Source organism: Sorghum bicolor, chromosome 10 (genome assembly GCF_000003195.3).
Source record: "Sorghum bicolor cultivar BTx623 chromosome 10, Sorghum_bicolor_NCBIv3, whole genome shotgun sequence".
Classification (NCBI taxonomy): Eukaryota; Viridiplantae; Streptophyta; class Magnoliopsida; order Poales; family Poaceae; genus Sorghum; species Sorghum bicolor.
This window is the reverse complement of record NC_012879.2, coordinates 59,328,714-59,343,783: the sequence shown is the minus strand read 5'-3', so window position 1 is coordinate 59,343,783 and position 15,070 is coordinate 59,328,714. Positions and strand designations below refer to the sequence as shown.

Below are 15,070 nucleotides of genomic sequence, written 5' to 3'. Positions count from 1 at the left end.
GGGCCCATCGTATCTTCCTCCCCAGTCGCCGAGGCCCACTGGTGTCCTGCTGGGTGAGTCGGCAGCCAGCGAGGCTGATCCGGGTGGCTGACCGGTGGCCACAGGCCACAGCTCTGTACCTGGAGTCCGCGAGGCCACGGTGCGCGCGCTCTTGTCTTGTGCCACTGCCACCACCGTCTCGCCGTCGCCGGAGCGAGAGCCGAGGCCCGAGGCCACGCAGGCAGAGGCAGACACCCGGCCCAAGGGGGATGTCGGCGCCGGCGGCGCAGGCCGTGGTGGCGCTGGCTCTCGCGGCCATCCTGTCGACGCCGGCGCCCCAGGCGGACACCTTCTCCAACGTCCCGCCCACGCTGTCCGGTGCGTGCAGATATGCTTCGCAAACCCTTTTCGTGTGCATGCGTAGCTGACGAGGAATTTTGGTGAGCAGGGGGCGACGGGAAGCAGGAGCGGATCAAGCACCCGAGGTCAGCAAAGGCGCTGCAGTGCACGACCAAGTGCGTCGGCACCTGCATCCGCGGCGGAGGCGGCGCGCCCGGCGAGGGGCCCCTCAACGTCAGGAGGTAAACCAGCCGCCGGAACTGCACCGGCGGACGGTTACTGCCGGTGCGTACGTTTCACTTTGAGCTGATCCATGGCGTCTCGTCGTTCACGTTGGTTTTTTTGTGTGTGTGTTGTGCCGCGCAGGCCCCTCGTGGTGTTCAAGGACGGGTTCCGCAGCCGGCAGTACTGGTGGGTGTACCTGCAGCTTTTCTCTTGTTTCAGTTTCACAAATAGATGATGCTAAGTGAGCTCAGCTCTGATCGGATTGTTGTTCAAATAGCTTGATAGAGTGCTCGGATATCTGCAACCGCATCAAGGATGGGCAGGATGGACCCTGAGACGGGACAGTAGCATGCCGATTCCAAAGTTCCTGAAGCAACTGCCATGGCTGCAGTGCAGGCGTAACGAGGTACGGTGTGTTAGTCAGTAACACATTTGCTAGCTGTTCTTTTTTTTTTTTGTTGCAACAAACTGAGAAAATCTGCTAGGAATGCAGTGTAGTAATCTTGATATATCATTAACGCAATGGAGGGTATAGATAGATTCTCACGGATTGGACTTGTCTAATTTTACATTCTACTCATACATGATACTAGGGTCTGTGTGCCCAGCCCTATGCGTGTCGATATACATGTTGTCAGAACCATGGTAAACAGATATAATGCATAAACAGCACCATCATGAACTTGAGTTTTTATCTGGAGGTAGGAGTTATGTACAGATTTTTCATAAAACTCGGCAAGATGTCAAGGCAGACGAACCGATTAAGACATTCCAACGATATACATCTGTGACTTTCAATGACACGGGCCAAAGACTCCCATGATCAGTGGATATAAACTTTACTTTTCCAGACATACTGGTAACTCGAGAGACAGCTATTACACTGTTTCAACTGTCCATCAGAGCTTGGACTTTGTCACTTGTGTAGTTTATGTTCTCCTGTTGGCGGTTAGGCTGTCTGAAAACATGTAAATATATCAGCAGAAAGCAAATCACATACTCCTTTTGTTGCGACTGAATTCATATATAATAGGGAAAAACACTAAAGGCTAGTGCAGTTTACCATTCAGGTTATCTGGGCAAGGAAGCATCTGAATCTCGGATGGAAGTTAATTTAAAGATGCCATATCTGGCAGGAAGAGGTAGCGAAACCGAGAATCAAATGGAATGATGCCAAAAGTACGGGTGCCCAGGAGACTTTGCCGCCTTTGAGACACACAGTGATCAACAAATGTAGCTTGCTGCTGAGGTAGAAAATGCGAGATCCAAATAGGGAAGCTGTTGTCGTCAACAAAACCACGGGCAAAACAGTGTAGTATCTTAGGGACCAGAAGCTTCCCTTTTCGACTTACTCCTACCGATGCTCTAATGAAATCACGCTGTGCATCTTGAAGTTCTTCCCTCACATTGTTTGCTGTGTATATCTTCACCTACAGTGATAATTAGTCCTTTGTCAACCATTAAATCTTTGTGCTAGGGACAATCATGAAAGACTTTACAGCTAATCAACTAGTTTGTAAAAAAATAGTGCTAATCAAGGTGTCAGATGAAGGAAGCCAAAGAAATGCTCTGAGCTTACCCCGGGAGAAGAATACATTCCACAGCTTAGGGCAAACATCAAAAGTGGTTCAGGCGTCGCAATGCAGAATTTTTTCTGCTCCTCAGGTACCTTAATCTTCTGAAGGGCAAGAAGCAGAGCCTTGAACCAAAGACAGAAATAACTTTTAATGGTTTGTGTTGATTAGCTGAAGGATATCGAAATAAGCACTGTCAAGGTTTTCAGTAAGTAGTATACCATCTGTGGCCTATGACTTGGTGGCTTCATCTTCAGAATTACATATTCAATAAATGCAGCGCTGAATGAGTGCCCCCCAATTGTATATGCGGCCTGGAGAGAAAACAAGTATAATGATATGATTCTCCAGAAATAAAAGTATGTTACACAAGCAAAAAAAATGGAAATCTTGATTTGCTGACATGCTATTTACTTGGAGTCCCGGGCTCCCACTCCCAACTAGCATAGGAACAAATCTAATGTACAATAATTGGTTCCTTTACCAAACCTTTTGCATCAGTGAAAACAGTTTCATGTCGCTTCGTGGAACACCATAAGCCAGATAAGCCTGTAAATGGATGAAAAAATGTCACAAATGTTCAACATGTGCTAGCCCACACATTCAGCCACCCTAATAAGAATTAAAGTATTCAAAATCACGTACGTGCATCATCAACGCGTTGTATAAGTTGATCCAAAATGCCAACCTTGCATCATCATTGAGGTGAATAGGGTTTATTTCTGCCAGCTGCTCAATGAATAATCTGCACTCTAATAGGCGATCATTAGTACTGTTGGATTAACCCAAATATCACTAAGGACAAAACAAGTGCTCATCTTTAATGGCATTGAAATAAAAGGTAAAGTGGTACTAAAGAGGCAATGTACTGAATCGTGGAGCTAGAGCCAGTGGATTATAGTCTGATTTGGTACACCAATTGTCATGGTTTCAGTTAGTAACAAACAGAATTTTCAAATTTTCAAAAAAAAAGGTAACAATTTAACAAACAGTAATGTGCAGGTATTACAAATAGTGCTTGACACATTACCTGAATTTGCGAAGTGACTCGGCAGCATATTCAAGTTGTTTTTTCCCAACTGACATCCACGAAACCTCAGCAGCCGCACTGTAGCTGCCTATGTCAGCCCAGCTAAGCTTCTCACGAGCTTTGTAAGGGTCAAAAACAGTCTCCGAAGCTAATAGATTATTGTTGTAGTTCAAATCTACTTGAGGGCTCTGTACCCAAGAAGATATGGACGACGGTTCCGACAGAGACCAGAAGGCAGAAATTGAATAATTCCCAGTGGGAGATGGAATAGACTGCTGATTCTCCATGGAGGAATTCTTTGAGGAGTCCCTGCAGGAATCTGATAGCGAAATAAAAATGTTCCTCATGCAGCGGACGATGTCCTCGGAAAGCTGGTTAGGATCCGCGAAGCCTTTAACAGAGATTTGTCTCTGTAGTTTCACAGCTTGTTCATGCAAGATGGCACGAGGATAAACCTCCTCCCCTTGGCTACTGCATTTCTCGCCCTTGGTATCCTGGTAGCAACATGAACGTATGTACTCAGTGAAAAGACGGGCTAAGAAGATAATCACTGAGCTGAATCTGAAACGTGTAGAGTTTCTTAATTTAGTCAGGAAATGATGAGTTGAGATCAGAATGGTAGGTGGAGCTGTTTGGTATGACCATTTGAGAAGGATATGGCAAGTTTTTGGAAAGCAACACAGAATTTCCATCCCTTTACAGACAGAACTGAATGCAGTGGCTAACGCTAGAATGGTACAAACTGATTCAGCAAGATGAAATCCGTATGTTATTTGCAGTCTAAATGAATCTTGCAACTGTTATAAGCAGGAACAGAAATGTCGATGAGCAGAGGAATTCGTACATCTGGTCCGAGTTTCCCGGAGTGGCAAGAGCAAGCGGACGGCTGCGGCGGGAGGTGCTTGAGGCGGTACTCGACGAGCCTCCTCTCGTTCCTCTCCTGGATGAGCTGGAAATGCAGGGAGACCATCTCCTCCTCCATCTTTTTGACCGCGGTCTCGAGGATGCAGATGTTGGAGAGCAGCTCCTGCGCCTGCAGAGGAGAGAGGAGAGACCGTCCAATGTCAGCGACCGCCGCCGGAGAAGCCAGGCCAGGCCAAACCAACCGCGGCGAGGCGTGCGGGCGTACGTTGGTGGGGAGGTAGGCCATGTCGGCGAGCGTGACGGCGGCGCGGCCCAGGGCGCCCTCGAGGACGGCGTGCAGCGCCGTCTCCTCCTGCAGCACCTTGCGCAGCCTCTTCACCTGCGCGCGGGTGCGTGCATTCCAGGTCAGGGAGTGAGGAGAGCAGGCAAAGGCATAGGCGGGCGGGCGGAGGGGGAAGAGAGGGGGTCGGTGACTCACGTCCTGCTCCAGCTGCGACCTGCAGATCGACCGGGCGGGCGACGGCTCCGGCTGCGGCGAGAACCCCTTCATCGCCTTAGCCAGCGGCAACGGCATGGTGGGTGGTGTCGTGCCGGGCTCACCCTCCGTCTCGTGGCCGGGACGGTGAGGTCAGAGAGTGAGGAGAGGCGACACCAAACCAGCCGGCGGCGGCAGCAGGCGAGGCGAGGCGAGGCGACGGGACGGGAGATGTTCCGCTTGGTTTGACTGCCTCGTCACTCGTCAGTTCTTCAAATTTTGAAACGCACGGTCGCTTATTGGCCCGGCCGGCGGGGCGGGGAGCGGGGGTACGTGGCCGTGTCCGCGGACCACGGTGGCGTGGAGTGGGTGGTCGAACTCGCCACTCGAGGTGGTCGCGCGCAGGTAGTAGTGTAGACCCACCCAACCCATCCGAAGCTAGTCTACTGGGCCCACACTTCCACTTCCACACCTGGGCTCGGCCGGCGCATTTTGGGCGTTTATCAAAAACCAAAAACTTTTCAAATTTATCTGTCACATCAAATTTTATGGTACATATAGTATTAAATATAGTTAAAAATAAAAAGTAATTATACAGTTTGCTTGTAAATCACGAAATAAATCTTTTAAATCTAGTAATATTTATCATAAATAAACGAAAGTGCTACAGTGCTTCCAACCAAAAAAATTTAAAAACTAAACAAGACTTGGTCTATTGATTGATCGTCACGATGAATTGATAGCAGTAGCACCGTCGCTGTCCCCCGCATGCTGTCCGGTTAGTTTGTCTCATAAGTTTATGAGTAAAAAGTATTATTTACTAATTTATTATAAAAAAATATTATTAAATAATTAATAAAATCGATAGATAAGTTTAAACAAATATACTGGATAGTTTCAATTAAAATTTCATATGAGTTTTATTTGTATTAAATAGGTTGTCACATAATCTTTTAATGATGATGGTATATATTTAAAAAGAGAAAGAAGAAATAGGTTTCGTCTAAATAAAATTCTTTTGGCACGGTTACCAACTTTTATAAGCCTTGGAATTAAATAACTATAAAATTATGAAATGAAATTCTCCATTAAAAATGAATGTTTCATTTAAATTTCATTTTATTTCACATGCTACTAACAGCTGCTTCTCAGTTTTTTATTTTTTTTTATTTTTTTACAAGAGCTGCTTGTCAGGTTGTGCGAACTAGGATGGGTCACACCACACGCACTTGCCGGCCAGCTGCCGCTGCAGAGGACGGACGGGGCGTGTTTAGATTCAATTTTTTAAAAAAATTTAATATTATAGTATTTTTATTTGTATTTAACTAATAGTATTCAATCGTAAACTAACTAAATTTAAAAGAGTTTCGTAATTTACAGGTAACTGTACTTATCTATATTTAATACTTCATATATACCACAAGATTTCATATGACGGAGAATCTTGTAAATTTTTAGAATCACCTCACCTAGGCCTTGTTCAGATCTAAATTTTTGTTTGAATTTGGACATGGCCACATTTTTATTTGTATTTAATAATTATTATGAACTAACTAAATTTAAAAAATCCATCTCATAAATTACAGACAAATTATATAATTAATTTTTTATCTATATTTAATGTTCTAGGTATATGACGAAAGATTTGATGTAACATATAATTTTAAAAAGTTATTAAATTTTAGGTGCAACTAACCAGCAAGAAACAAACGGCTGCTGCATTGTTTACGCGGTCGGTGCGAGAGGCACGGCGGCGCGATCGGCGGTCCTATGCGCGTGCCGGTGACCGCGCCGCGCTTGGTCCGGCCGCCGACGCTAGCGCTAGCGCCAGAGGTCGTAGCCGTAGCGGCCCCGTAGACGTAGGAGCAGGCAGCAGGGGAAGGCTGCCTGGCTCGGTCCCGTCCCGTCCAGCCACGATACGGCGCCACCGAGGGCCGAGCCCGAGACGCGTGCCTTGTCGCGCCCGCCTGTCCGCTTCCTACGCTTTCTTCCGTTTTTTTTTTTTTCCCTTTGGGAAGGCCACGACGACCGCCATTGTTTACTGCTCCCGTCGCTAGTGCCCACCAGGACCAGGCAGCCTTCCGCGCTGCACGCCGCTCATGTCTGCGTCCTGGCACGGCACTGGCATTACGGTTTACGGAGCCCCAAGGATCGGATCACAGATCCACAGCCGAGTTCAAAACTTGAAAACCTGGTAGGACTAATCGCGATCATGCTCTCTCCTCATTCTTTGGGCAGATTATTTAAAGAAGATACTACTAGCATGGCACTTGGGCGTCTCATCCCATGGACGCTTCGGCAGATATTGCTGGCAGTGGAAGTAGTTGGGGGCACCAGCAAATGCAAGCAACCACTCGCCCACTACTGTGCACGGGAGCAGGTCCTGGCATTGACGCAGCATGCTGCATGCCATTGTCGACGGCCGGCGCAGTAGCAATTCAATTCGTTACGAGCAGGGGACAAAGGCAGAGCAGAGCGCATTGAAACGCTAGAAAACAGGCGTGGCCACGCCGTCCAAAAGCACACAAGCTACTGCTCCATGCTGCTGCTGCGGCCATAACTGCCAATACCGCGCCTCATCACTGAAGTAGTATACCAGTATACTACAGTAGTACCAAAAAAAACGATCAATCACCGCTTTTAGTTTTTTTTTTTAAAAAAAACAACACACAAACCGCCGTCATTAGTCAACGAAACCATTTCCTTCATGTACTTAAAATTATCCAACCTCAGAAGATGGAAATAACTCATCCAGCCAAAAAAAAAAATATCGGGTTTAACAACACAGGTTTCCCAGGGCCTCCAATCTGTTGGAAATGCCCACCACGGTATGTAGAGACAGCAGCGTCCCGGTGCAAACCGGTTTGCGCCACCAGGGGCAGGGGGTGTGCTATGCCACCACCCAGTCGATCAGCTGGGCAGTGACCGTACCATGCTGGGCTGCAGGAGGACCCTGCAGGCGAGGCACTGCATTCTTGAGGCGAAGGTTGTAGTAGATGTACTCCATGTTGCGGAACCTCTCTTGATCAGTGACGGTGCGCTTCTCAGTGTGCAGCCTCTCCGATAAGCTCTTGTTGAGGTTGTACCTAGTAGCGCCAAAGCATGTCTGGCCTAGGATCCGAGCAGCAAAAGACTGTAGTTCCTTCGTGCCACTCCCATGTCTCTCCCACCAGACATCTGCGATTTGTTTCAGGGAAACACAGGTAAGGACACAAGTCCTTCAACGGGACTATCATCATAACAGTAGGTTTCTATTCTTTTTTTTTTCTTTGTAACAGTTCAAAACAAATTCCTGATTCTACAGTCTACACCATGTAAACCCAGAGGACACTACTTCTCAGGTCGTCCGATTAATCGCGATTAATCGTCCAGGTCGCTCCTAGGATTCGATTAGGAGGTCCGACTCGATTAGTTCGACCAGAAAGCTGGTTGTCCGATTAATCGTCGATTAATCGACCAGGCTTCTGTTTTTTTGGGCCTTCTAACTGGGACTGGGCTAATGGGCTTTAAGTTTTTGGCCTGTTAGGGTTTAGATAGAATAGAGGGGCTGCAGGGGGGGTTTGGGACAGCAATATGGACCTCTGGACAGTGCAGAAAAGAGAAGAAACCAACTCCCACAAGTAATTCACTATCTAAACACTAATGTAGTCTTGATGCTAGCTTGATTGTGTATATTATATAGTATATATAGAGGTATATATATAGGCATATATGCCCTGAAGTAGCTAGACGACCAGGGTCGACCAGGGCGATTGGGCGATTAATTGCCCTGGTCGACGATTAATCTCGATTAATCGCCTGGTCGGTCCTAGAGCGACCAGCTTCGACCAGTCGACCTGAAATCATTAGATAACTTTGTTGGCAACATGCATTAACAAATGTGAAGCATAGCAACAGTGGGTATCAAAAAATGCAAATCATGAACTTGAAAAAAAAATCAGATATGGTATTTCATCTGGAGACGTTATCATGGGAGCAAAGGCCTCACATCATAGCATATAGAAGCATATATCAAATTTACTTCCCTGTCCCAAATTATAAGATGTTTTGGCACTTTTTGATTCATAGCTTTTACTATGTATCTAGACATCTAGGTGCATATATAGTAAAGGCTATCAATATAGAAAAGTCAAAACATCTTATAATTACTTTTACTATGTATCTAGACATCTAGGTGCATATATAGTAAAGGCTATCAATATAGAAAAGTCAAAACATCTTATAATTAGGAACGGAGGGAGTAGCATCCAACTGTATTGGGGGTATTGGAGAACTACTAGTCTACTGCCTCCAGTCAAAGAACACATTTCAGACAAGCAAAATAGTTTTTTTTTCCTGCTGTTTCTTCTTGTCTGAACATCATGCTTTAAAGACGGGATGCAGCATTATTTAAACCTGAGTTATTGTTTACTTAAATTAGTATGGGCCTTTCTTTAAACCAAACCATCATTAACTAATTAACATTAGCGTCTACCTTGGGATTAGTTGGAGACAATGAAAGCAACTTAGGACATATATCATGACAAGGCATTAACTTGCCAAAAGGAACAGAGGAGCAATTGTAGCAGGCAGCGAGGTGAACGCAGCTGTGGCTGCACAGATTGTTGTGTGAACATGACATTATCCATTAGCGGGAAAGAACCAGGACTTCTGCCTTCGGCAATATTGCATGTACATAACAATTTGTACACTGGAGAATGGAAAGCATCCTAACCAAATCTAATATGTTTAATTAAGGTTTGGATAAACCAGAAATAACGTCACTTAGTAGCAACACAAAATAGCATCACATCAAATAAAAGACAGACAATGAAAGTGGGAAACAAGGAGAAAGCTACAAACTAAAATGTCCTGAAATATTTAAATCAAAGGGGTTGAGACAGTGAATCAGGACTGGCCTTTACCTTGAGGTGTTTCAGTAGCTTCCTGAATTGCTGAATCTGAATCAAACAAACCTGATCTTCTTTTATATAGATCCATTTGTTCACCTACACGAAATGCATCATAGTGACTTCTAGCCGCTTGGATAATGCAGGTCTTGATGCCACTGACGATTTCAGAATCTTCTCGGTACCGGTCAGCGTAAAATAGTCCTGGGTTGAGAATATAACCAGCAGCATGGATTGGGGAATGCAAATAATTTTCCCATATGCGATCAATCATCCGCCAGTAATTACCATGCTCATGACCAAGATTTTTCTTTATACATTCTTTTGCACTATTCATGGCATCATACAGGACACTAACTGGACAATTATCATTTTCCAATTTATACAAAACACTGATAAGTGGGCCTGTAACCTTCAAAACATTATCGGCAGCCCTCCAAAATGCACTATCTGTTTTTACCACCTCACATATATGCATGGACAGACTTGTACAAGCCAGATCAGAGGAAGCCCAGTTCGGCGAGCTAAACATCTCCATCAGATTTTCCCTCTGAGACACTAGGGTCTCAAGCGTGAGAAACTTAGCCACCGATCTCAAGTTAGAGTTGCTTATGATCTCAGAGTCAAAATAAAAGAACTTTTTCATCAGTTCCATGGGTAATGCATGGCCATACAAAAACATCGTGATTTCCCTTGCCTTCGTTAGGACATCTTTCACGTGATCCAGTTTAGCTATATTCTCAAGCAGAAGATTGATGCAATGATCAGCACATACTGTGAATACGAATGGCTGGTCATGTTTCTTTAGCACAGCATGCTCTGTAGCTTGCATATGTGGTGAAACATTATTGGTGATGACCTGAACAATGTTGTGGACACCGATATCATCAATCAAACAACAAACCATTGCTGCAAGCTCATCAACATCATCAAATATTGTGGAGATGTCTATGGATCTGAGAAAAAACATCCCTTCTCCGCAATGCACAAAAGCACTAATGAAGCTTCTCCCACACCGGCTTTTCCAGCTATCCAATATCAAACTGCAGCCTCTTCTCTCCCAGTGTTGCCTCATAGCCTTTTCACGCTTTTGAACTTCATTCAGTTGCACTTGCAGAATATATTCATAAGAAGGCATTGCAATCCGAACCCCACGGGTGAGCAAATCAATCACGCCATTAAAAGACGGCAAGTGAACAAAATCAGGCTCAACACCAGCCTCGAAGGCAAGCCTGCCTATTGAATCTGCTACAAGAGAATCCAGGTTATCAGTTGCTCCCATCGAGCGTTCTGATTCAGACTTATGTGACGAAGAGTTGTCCACAGAGTGGCTGTATGATTTGGTTCCATGGCCTGATGAGGATGATGATAGCGCTGCTTGCATATTAGTTACGCAGACATTTTGAGGACCACTACCTCTTGAAGTTTGGCCTCCCTGCCTAGAAGAACTTGCATTCCAATAATCAGCATTAGCATTTGCTTTTGTGGTTGCCATGGGCAGCTGGCTGCAAAAAGTGTGAACTCAAGGTAGAAGCAGTCCACCGAAGACAAATCTCCTTGACCTTTGTAGTATGTAGTTAAGGCAGCTGGCGGCAAAAAATGTTTGGTAAAATTGATCCAGGTGTTGAGACAGGATCCTTATCAGAGGAAACTCAGGATATGCCAACCAAAAAAACACAATTCTAATTGTCCTATCCTAATTCTTGCATTCCTCAAGTGAACTCCTTGACAGAAAGTATTCTTGATGCACAAACCTGAAAAGAAAACATAGGCTGTTAGGAGTTAGGACAATTGGTTTAACAGTGTCTTATTCCCAAAAGGCACGTATAAAAAATGGAACATTCCATAAACTAGCGAAGCCGTACTTAAGGTGCTTCCTTGTCAAGAATAAATGGTTTGCAAAAGCAATAATTATTTGCTGCAGATTTTTGTTTATTTAAAAAATAGCAAGCCTATCTTTGCCTGAGCTCAGATATATGAGAATCAATACAATGAATTAACTAACAGTGACAAGCAAGCTCAATAATTGCCCATTTTCAACATGCTGCAATGAGGGGAAGTGTACAATTGGATTATAAACATGGATACAATTGTCTATACATCAGTCCTAAGAACTTGGATTTGCAATGAACCTTACACATTAATGCATTTCCTTGTGCCTTGGATAAAAGCTACTAGTGCAGCAATTCTTTATTTCAGCAATAATGATTGATGACGTATATTTAGAGGGCAAAGCATAATAACGATTAAAGAGATGCCATGCTTTTCCAGATGCTGATTGATGCAGCAGAGTTGATGAGTGAAAAAAACGCAAAAGTGCTTGCATCACATGCACATTAAATAAATATGTTATAAATATCTAAGTAAACAGACCTCTTTTATCTTCTAGATTTGATTCCAATTCTTGTTGGATTCACAAATAAGTTTAGTTAGGACAACACGATTGCTACGATATCTAATTATAAGGATACCATTGCATGGAACCTCATAGCTTGCTACCCTTCCTAAGGACAAAATTATGGATTGAGTACAAGATATAGACTGGTGTAGAAAAGTTTTGAAAAGGCTCAGGATCAACCAAGGAAAGTAAATGAAACCTTACAAGTAGGAAACTAAATACTACAGTACATGCAGTCTTCTGATTAAAAAAAAACATTTCAAACCATATCTGATGTGTTGCACAAACAAACCAAATGTCAGTGGGAACCTTAGAGCAACTCCAACAGATATGGTATCCATCTTATCTAGGCTATTTTTAGATTTTTAAAGCAAAAAATAAAGTCCGGCACGTGTGCTATCTGGTTTGCTAAAATAGCAAGTTTGTTATCCCTAAACTTTCGCTTGCCATAGATAGCACGCCGCCCTCACTGGCTATCCTATACAAAGGCTGTTGTGAAACTCTACGCTTTGGGTAGGTTTTTATTTTACAAAATGGCTAAATCTTATAGTTTATAATATAATTTTACCTAGTCTCTTAGAGATGCTCTTAAAATTCAAGAAGCCAAATTTAGTACGAAGGTTGACTTCTACTATTGGTCATCCAGCACAAGGAAAAAAAAAAGGAACAGTAACACCAAAGCCCTTTAGTCTCTATCAAGTTGGGGTGGGCTAGAGTTGAAGCCCAAGATGAGCCACCAAGAAAAAAGAGGAAAAAAAAGAGAAAATAAATTAAATACAAGGCATCAATAATAACGACACGGAATTAACCAGGAGAGGAAAAAAATAAAAACACATCATTATGACAAGGCCTAGCAGCTTTAAAAAATATTCATCCCAACTCAAAAGCTGCTAAGTCTGCTTACTGCAAATCAATGCAATTAGGCTACTATCAGCATTTACCACATTCAGATCTTGAGGGATGCAAATTAAGGGAATAAAACAGGAACAGTATTCGGTGTAGTTAATCATATGTATAGCATGTCCATGCCCATGCTCAACATACATAGATCCAAAGAAAGCACTTCCTGGTCTGCTTTTTTTTTCAATTAAGAAACCTAGCCATGTGACTGACCATGTCCTGATTAGCTCAACAGTTTTTTAAAATCCACCATGACTACATAGGACAAAAACAACGTTCTTCCGTACACAGCACGGACCCCCTATGCGTTCACAGTGGTGAAGCGTGAGGGGCACGGGCGCATGACATCTTAGTTTTAATACCCGCCACGAGGAGGTGGGAACAAACAGTTAAAACTTAATCAAACCTTGTCGCGAAGCGGGAAAGTGTTCCCGTGTCCAAGGTTCCCCCATCCCAAAGCTTTTGTTTAGTCTACATTTCCATGTTGGAGAACATACTGTTTCCACTCCTTACAATCATACAGGGAGCCAGAACAACACCCCACCCATGGAATGTGGTTGACTGGTCCATCATCCATGCAAGCAGACTACGATCCATGGATGGATCTCTCACGCAATGGAGTAGGCGGACCTACGCAGACCTTGTGCGGATGGCTGGACAAAATCGCACATCACAGGGCGCGGATCCAGTAAAAGCCATGGTTGTACGCATCTACACCCAATAATTCTCGCATAAGAACCGAAGTCCGCAGGCATTACATGTATACGCTTGAAACTAGAACAGATCATCAACACACATAGCCAAAGCCGCTAAAGCTAGGGTTTGGGTGATCGGTTCCGCACGGCATCAAGGGAACAGAAGTGCGGGGCATACCCTCGGTGCTCGCCGCGGGCGAAGCGCCAGGCCGCCAGTTCAAGGCCTGGCGAAGAAGGCCCGACGAAGACCTGGGCACTTCGCGTCAGACGGCGGCGGCGGCGGCGGCCGCGCAGTCTAGAGAGAGAGTGCCGAGCGCAGCAGGTGTGAACGGGGGAACAAAAAAAAACGAATAAAGCTGAAGCGGGTCCTGATTCCTGACTGAACTACTGTACTTATAGATTTGCAATGGGCGTGGACCAGACCTGGATGCTGCTGCATTCTGGTCCAGGTGGCTCCGTGGCTGTGTATAGGCCCACTGGCCCAGGAAAACACGTTCTTGAGTCTTGACCTTTGTTTTATTTTCTATTTTGCTAAAAGAAAATTCTTTTCAGGTTTGGTCTTCGGTCTCCTTAGCCTTAGTTTGGTCCTCTTTGCCTTGTTTAGTTCACCCTGAAAACCAAAAAATTTTCAAAATTCCCCATCACATCGAATCTTGTGGCACATGCATAAAACATTGAATATAGACGAAAACGAAAACTAATTACACAGTTTAGCTGGAAATCACGAGACAAATCTTTTGATCCTAGTTAGTCCATGATTGAATAATATTTGTCACAAACAAACGAAAGTGCTACAGTTCCGAAAAGTTTTCACGGAACTAAACAAGGCCCTGGTTAACCGGATGCACAGTCTATAGGGTGTTGTACAACTCCACCACCTACTCTCTAATATCTAGCCATAGCTCTATCTATCTAGCATCGAAAACATGTCACACATGATACATTCATAGCTTCATCCATCGCATCCACAGTTCTATATAACTGAGCTCCACCAACCTATTCTCCTCATTAGTATTGTTTGTTTGATCCAAATAAAAAAAATAGAGGGGATTGAGGGGGGTTGCGGATGTTCTTGTCTTGTAGAAAATTTAATCTCCTGTATTCCCATCGAATCCACTTTGATTTGGGATCAAACCAAAAAGCCCTTAAGGAGCTTTCTTACATCTGTGTTCTTCCCTACTCTAATGCAACCTCCTTTCTCTTCTCAAACTCCACCTCCGCTAATGCCACATGCACATTAACCTTTGTGGCTCTGTGTACCCCCGTCTGTGAATTTAGAGATCATGGCCTTCACCTCATCGTAAGATAACATGTACGAGTGGTATGGCCGAAGCCCTAGAGACGGAGAAGAAGGGTTTGATGGTTGAGCAAGTGATAACAAGGGTAACAAGGAGCTACAACAATTGTATTTCAAGGATTCAAACCCAAAGTCTATTTTGTGTGAATGATAAACCCTATATATGGATTTTCATGCAGGTTGCTACACAGTATTTATTACCAGAGCTAGCTGTCAAAAGCTTGACCACGAAACCTAATGTTGTTGTTGTCGATGCTTTTGTTACTAGATTTGGAAACTATGCTGATTGGTCACAAAAATTTCTCTTTATTGGCTGACGAATGGTACCACAAAATCTACCAAAAGAAAGTATGGGAGCAACCAGAACATGAGAGAGCATGGATACTAGTGATAGTGGGTTTGTCA

At 44.2% G+C, this 15,070-nt stretch overlaps 3 protein-coding genes across 4 annotated transcripts; 1 reads left to right on the top strand and 2 right to left on the bottom strand.

Annotated features, from left to right (window-relative positions):
* On the top strand, nt 66-1,100 carry LOC8064951. The gene is made up of 4 exons (XM_002438928.2): nt 66-357; nt 428-560; nt 685-729; nt 821-1,100. The coding sequence occupies exons 1-4, from the start codon at nt 249-251 to the stop codon at nt 876-878; spliced, it is 345 nt and encodes a 114-aa protein (XP_002438973.2). The 5' UTR covers nt 66-248; the 3' UTR covers nt 879-1,100.
* On the bottom strand, nt 1,200-4,803 carry LOC8064950. 2 transcript variants are annotated; one of them, XM_002437507.2, is made up of 10 exons: nt 4,490-4,779; nt 4,277-4,390; nt 3,992-4,180; nt 3,148-3,641; nt 2,763-2,862; nt 2,607-2,666; nt 2,339-2,431; nt 2,123-2,242; nt 1,607-1,973; nt 1,200-1,501 (listed from the first exon to the last, which is right to left on the bottom strand). In XM_002437507.2, exons 1-9 carry the CDS (start codon nt 4,583-4,585, stop codon nt 1,653-1,655), a joined length of 1,587 nt encoding a protein of 528 aa, XP_002437552.1. In that variant the 5' UTR covers nt 4,586-4,779; the 3' UTR covers nt 1,200-1,501; nt 1,607-1,652. The 2 variants fall into 2 exon arrangements, 1 of the variants encoding a protein (XP_002437552.1); XR_002448658.1 differs by lacking the exons at nt 1,200-1,501; nt 1,607-1,973 and having other exon boundaries at nt 2,221-2,242; nt 2,521-2,666; nt 4,490-4,803.
* LOC8065584 lies at nt 7,103-13,719 on the bottom strand. Its single transcript, XM_002437506.2, has 3 exons — nt 13,547-13,719; nt 9,391-11,129; nt 7,103-7,663 (listed from the first exon to the last, which is right to left on the bottom strand). Exons 2-3 carry the CDS (start codon nt 10,868-10,870, stop codon nt 7,377-7,379), a joined length of 1,767 nt encoding a protein of 588 aa, XP_002437551.1. The 5' UTR covers nt 10,871-11,129; nt 13,547-13,719; the 3' UTR covers nt 7,103-7,376.